This window comes from Canis lupus, chromosome 15, assembly GCF_011100685.1.
Source record: "Canis lupus familiaris isolate Mischka breed German Shepherd chromosome 15, alternate assembly UU_Cfam_GSD_1.0, whole genome shotgun sequence".
In the NCBI taxonomy this organism is placed as follows: domain Eukaryota; kingdom Metazoa; phylum Chordata; class Mammalia; order Carnivora; family Canidae; genus Canis; species Canis lupus.
Genome location: NC_049236.1, coordinates 9328944 through 9334943, shown reverse-complemented (window position 1 = coordinate 9334943; position 6000 = coordinate 9328944). Strand labels below are relative to the sequence as shown.

At 43.6% G+C, this 6000-nt stretch overlaps 1 protein-coding gene across 1 annotated transcript in view; it reads right to left on the bottom strand.

Moving 5' to 3' along the window:
* Positions 1–635: 635 nt before the first annotated feature.
* Positions 636–6000, bottom strand: part of TXNDC12 (thioredoxin domain containing 12) — a 29993-nt gene continuing 24628 nt past the window's right edge. Inside the window, exons 5-7 of the mRNA XM_038558036.1 lie at positions 5068–5137; positions 4080–4163; positions 636–1490 (exon numbers count right to left, since the gene is read on the bottom strand). Coding sequence (XP_038413964.1) covers positions 1411–1490; positions 4080–4163; positions 5068–5137 — 234 coding nt within the window. The 3' untranslated portion in view covers positions 636–1410. The remainder of the gene's footprint in view (positions 1491–4079; positions 4164–5067; positions 5138–6000) is intronic.

The following is a 6000-nucleotide window of genomic DNA, read 5'->3' as shown; positions in this document are numbered from 1 at the left end:
ACACACACAGCACTTAGAAGAGTGCCTGGTACATACCGAGGCCCAAATATTTCCTTATGTTAATCCTATTGTCTTGAGGTGGCCAGAAACATTTTAAGTAGGGGAGTGACAGGGCAGCCCAGGTGGCTCGGTGGTTTAGCTCTGCCTTCGGCCCAGGGCCTGATCCCGGAGACCCGGGATCGAGTCCTACGTCAGGCTCCCTGCATGGAGCCTGCTTCTCCCTCTGCCTGTGTCTCTGCCTCTCTCTCTGTCTCTCATGAATAAATGAATAAAGTCTTAAAAAAAAAAAAGTAGGGAGTGACAATGTCACCTTTGCATTTTGAACAGATCAATGAGGCAAAGGGGATGGATTGTAGGAGTACAATCCTGTGTACTTGACGTAAGTACGCAAGTTAAGAGGTTGTCACAATAAACAGTCTGGGAAACAGAAAAACCCTGCCTTGTGCGGAAACAGTGACAGAGGGGACAGAGGGAATTCAGCTACTTAAATAGCAGAAGAGATGAGCTCTGATGCCCATTTGGATGTGGGAGGAGGAGTGGGAAGAGTCCTAGATTGGGCCATCACGGTTAGTCTTCCTGAAGTGATCTCCATCCCTTCCTCCACTCTCCAATAACAAAAAGGCCATCACAACACATTTCCTTTCAAAGTTTTATTAAAGTTTAATGGAACAATTAATATTTTTAATTTTTTTTGTTAACCTCAGTACAAAAATACAGTTGATGACTTGACAAAAATGGCTCCACCTAGGGCTTGAAGGTTTCTGTTTCCGGAACAGTAACGGGGCAGAGCATGCTTCCAGCTGGGACTGAGTCCGAGCACACAGCCATTCCTGCACACACATGCGTGCAAACAGGGAAGCCCAAGCAGTAGAAGAGGATGGAAGTTGCCAGGATTCAGGAAGAAGCCCAAGATTATTCCCAGGAGAAAAGGAGAAGAAACAGGCTGGTCTCTGGCGGGCATAGAATTACTGATTTATATTTGAGTTTGTTGTTTTAAATGAGAAACTACTTCTGCAATTTTAATACTGTAGAAAAGATGCTACCGGTCTCCTTTCACCATCAAGGTGAATAAAGCGGGAGGAAACGGAAAAAGATTCAAATATTGACGTATGAGGAGTAAATCTCCAAATGGCTCAAGTTTTGTGTCAAAAGCTGTCATTCTTTACATTCCATGACGAACAGACATCTAGGAGGGGGCAGAAGGAAGTGTGCCGTGCTGTGCTGGATCCACAGACGTGGAGACCAGCTCCTGTCAGCAGAAGTCTTCCACAGTGACAGCGCTCCTTCCCACGTAGACCGGAGCAAGGCTTCCTGGTCGGTTGAATTGTCCTGAGCAATTCCTCAATATTCCCTTCCCTGCTGCTTTCCTTCCAGAACACTAACTTTGATGAAAGAAGGGACATATTCATGTTACAACTCATCTTCAAGATGTTTCTCTCTGAAGGCATCCCCCGTCAGCCTCTCCTGAGCTTCCTTCATCCCCTGAACAACTGTGGAATAAAGGTTGGGGGGAAAGAGTATGAAGCAGGTTTTTAATGTCTAACATTTGACAACTAATGTAGATTTTTACTATAGGAGAAATATGACAGGATCTGGACTCAAGGGGGGGAAAGTATGAAGCAGGTTTTTAATGTCTAACATTTGACAACTAATGTAGATTTTTACTATAGGAGAAATATGACAGGATCTGGACTCAAGGGGGGGGAAAGAGTATGAAGCAGGTTTTTAATGTCTAACATTTGACAACTAATGTAGATTTTTACTATAGGAGAAATATGACAGGATCTGGACTCAAGGGGGGGGAAAGAGTATGAAGCAGGTTTTTAATGTCTAACATTTGACAACTAATGTAGATTTTTACTATAGGAGAAATATGACAGGATCTGGACTCAAGGGGGGGGAAAGAGTATGAAGCAGGTTTTTAATGTCTAACATTTGACAACTAATGTAGATTTTTACTATAGGAGAAATATGACAGGATCTGGACTCAAGGGGGGGGAAAGAGTATGAAGCAGGTTTTTAATGTCTAACATTTGACAACTAATGTAGATTTTTACTATAGGAGAAATATGACAGGATCTGGACTCAAGGGGGGGAAGAGTATGAAACAGGTTTTTAATGTCTAACATTTGACAACTAATGTAGATTTTTACTATAGGAGAAATATGACAGGATCTGGACTCAAGGGGGGGGAAGAGTATGAAGCAGGTTTTTGATGTCTAACATTTGACAACTAATGTAGATTTTTACTATAGGAGAAATATGACAGGATCTGGACTCAAGGTCTAGTTCTGGATTTTAGTCCTGGAAAGTCATTTATCTCTTTGTATTGGTTTCCTCATCTATAAAATGAGGTAACGCTACTTACTTCACACAGGATCACAAAAAGGCTTTATAAATTATGAAACGCTACAAAAATACTACTAGTTACTATGGTTTCTCCTCCAGGATTAGGGCTGAATCCCCGTCACAGGCTACAGATGTTCACTTGTCATTAAGGGAATAGAAAACCCTCCCACCACCCCCCGTCATATTATTTGAATGACTGCTGTGTTTGTTTCATTTTCTGTGGAAGTTACAGATGAGTGTGTGCGTGTGCTCGGAGGGGGTATGGCCTCCAATGAGGGAGGGAGTCATTGCTAGCATCAACTATACAGAAAAGCAACCAAGTTCTCAGTCAAAAAAGAAAAGAGCTGAAACTTGTCTCAGGACATCTCCCCTGTTGATTCAGCTTCAAGGGGGGCAGCTGTTTGGGTACAGGCTCTCCAGACAGTGACAGGCCAGGGGCTGGGTTGAGCCGCATTCTATAAATCTCAGAAAGGAAGCCTACAGCCGCGTTAAGAGCCAGGTAGTACAGTTTGTTATTTCTCTTTTGCTTTGTCTAAGCCTTTTGTAAAGCCAGGCTTGACGTTCCAGTTTCATGTCAGCTGAGCCATGGGGGATTCAGGCAAGGGTCTTGGGTCCACATTTGGACTACTGTGTTGAAAGATGATAGCAGTGTGGAGATAGCAATGGTAAGGTGGATGAAATACTAAAGGGAAGGTGAACTCAAGGGTCAAGAGTTGGCGACCTAAAATCTAGCCGCCTTTCCCATGTGGGAAGGTTCTCTCTAATATACCAGCCTCTGATGATCTGCAGTTAGGTAAGGAAGAAGACATGCTCCTTACCCATGGCAAGGGGATAACCTCTCCAGATCTCTTTCCTCTCCCTGTTCTGAGAAATAAGAGTTCCAAGTACTCAGAACATAAAGCGATCAACAACCCGACAGCATGGCAATGCGAGACATGTGGCAACTTAGCCAACAACCCTCTCCTATACATGATAGGAGGAACTTTGGAAGGAAAACAGGGACGGTACTTAGCAGGGATTCCAATCCTGGCCTCTAGAATGGTTGTGTTAAAAAAAAAAAAAAATAGAATGGTTGTGTTCAAGGATTAGAGAACAAGAAGGCATGACATGATTTCAACTTCCCTTCACCTATTTGTGCTGATGCTGTTCTCTCTGCCTGGAACGTGCTTTTTGCATTTATCTGCTGGCTAGGGCTCATTCCTCAGGATTCAGTCCAGGCACTGTGTCCTCCCGCAAGCCTGTGGACTCTCCATGTAGGGCCACCCCCCACCCTATGCCCCACCCTCATATCTGTCCATAGAGACAAATTCTTAGCCTTCTTAGGTCCAGTTAAAGCTTACTATCATGATACCTTTTAGACTTGATCAACTCCTTTGCATTCTTTAGGAAGAGTAGTGTTAGCACAGTAGGAAAAAAACTTAAGTTCTGGACAGAAATTCCAGCTCTGCAACTTAATTTTGAGACCACAGGCAAGTGACTATCTCCATGAGCCTCAGTTCTTCAGTTTCCTGTGATTCAGTTAGCGCCATACTGCACTGTAAGCAGCGAGGGAAGGGGCTCAGTCTCATCTTTCTCCTCTGTTCCACAAAGATTCTAGCCAAAAGCTGTTCTTGCTAGGGATGCTCAGCTCACGCGTGGAATCCAGCCTCCTCCCACAGACACTGCATGGGGTTCATCCTAGTTAAATTTAGCAGCAAGTCTCCCTCCTCTCTCTCTCTACGTAGCCATACCTTGCTCAGCACTGACATAGAAATACTTGTAGCTGGGGTTTCCATTCTCATTGATGATTTCAGGATGCACCTTGCCACTGGGATCTATTGTGGACAAAACGGCACAATGATTATAGTAATTAGAGAGGTATTTCAAATGCTATATAGTACATTAGGCCTGCTAGGAAATGAGACCTCCCCACTTCGCAGCCCATTAGCTCACCACTCTACCCCTGTGTTTTATGCTATAATCACAGTGAATTCCTTGCAGCTCCCTGAACTCAAGTCTCCCGTGCCTTCGCATATGCTGTTCTCTCTTCCTGGCACGTTCCCTTTCTTCTTGATAATGGTAGGATGCTATATTTCTATTTGTCTCCCCACACACACACAGAATCCAGCAGGATGCTGAGGAAACATTAGATGGTCATTAAATTTAACATCTTTTGGGGATCCCTGGGTGACTTAGCGGTTTAGCGCCCGCCTTCGGCCCAGGGCGTGATCCTGGAGTCCCGGGACTGAGTCCCACATTGGGCTCCCGGCATGAGCCTGCTTCTCCCTCTGCCTGTGTTTCTGCCTCTCTCTCATGAATAAATAAATTAAAAATCTTAAAAAAAAATTAACATCTTTTATAAATTGTTTGTGGAAAGATATATCTGGTTATAGTACTCCACCCCTTGGATGCGCTATGAGGTCAAGGGTAGGAACTGTGGCTTATCTCTGTCCCTGTAGAGCCGCCTAGTGTAGAGCCCAGTGCTTGACATACAGCTAATACACAGATGAATAATGGATGATTCCAGTACTCTGTCACTGATCACAAAGACAGTTAATGGAAAAAATTTTCCTTCAGGTTTGAAGTTCTGGCATTCAGAACTCCCTGACTTTCCAGAAACTGGTTGTTTTTGTTTTTAGCCATCCTTGCATAGTTTCACTATATGGAATCAGTGCCTTCTTCACTCCTCTATCTCTCCTTCCACATCACAGATCCCCAGATTAAGATCTTTTACCTTACCCAAAAAAAGGATTCGTGGAATGTAACCCCCATCAGGGCTGAAATCTTCATCCTTTGGCTCCTCTTCATCCTATTTAAGTGTAAACCTTAAGTCAGGTCATGTCCTCTCTCTCTTCAAAACCTTTAGGTGGTGGGGTACCTGGATGGGGCAGTCAGTTGAACCTACAACTCTTGGTTTTGGATCAGGTTGTGATCTCAGGGTTAGGAGATCAAGCCCTGGGTCAGGCTCCACGCTCAGTGCAGAGTCTGCTTAAGACTCTATCTCCCTCTGCCCCTCCACCTTGCTCTTTCTCAGATAAATAAAACTTTAAACAAAAACCTTTTAGTGGCTTCCCCTCTCTCTCAGGATAAAACCCCAAGTCCCTGCAGTAGCCTAAGAGGCCCTATGTAATCCGCTACCTGGGCACCTCTCTAACTTTATGTCCTACCTCTTGTTCAGTCTTTTTCAACCACACTAACTTGCTTGCTGTTTTGTCATTAAACAAGCCAGGCATGCACCTCACTTAGGCCTTTGTACTTGCTCTTTCCCCTGCCAGGACATACTTCCTCTATTATCCATGTAGCTCACTCCCTTTTTGGTTTCAAATCTTTGTTCAAATGTCACCTTCTTTTCTAACCATCTACTTAAAATTGCAAAGTATCCCTTCCACCCTTCACTTTTAGCCACCATCTGACATATTTTAACTAGTCTATCTCCCCATATTCAATTTCCCATATGTAATTTCAGTGAGTACAGGGAATTTTGTCTGTTTTTCCATTGCTGATTCCCAATATCGACATCACTGACTTGCACACAGTATTTCTTGAATCAATGAAGTAATGAGACTAACATTTTAGCTATAATTATGGAGTTACAGTCCTCCCAGGAGATATGACCACATAATTAGCTTTCTTTTAAAATCTCTGAATTTGCAGTATGCTCACTGAAGGCAT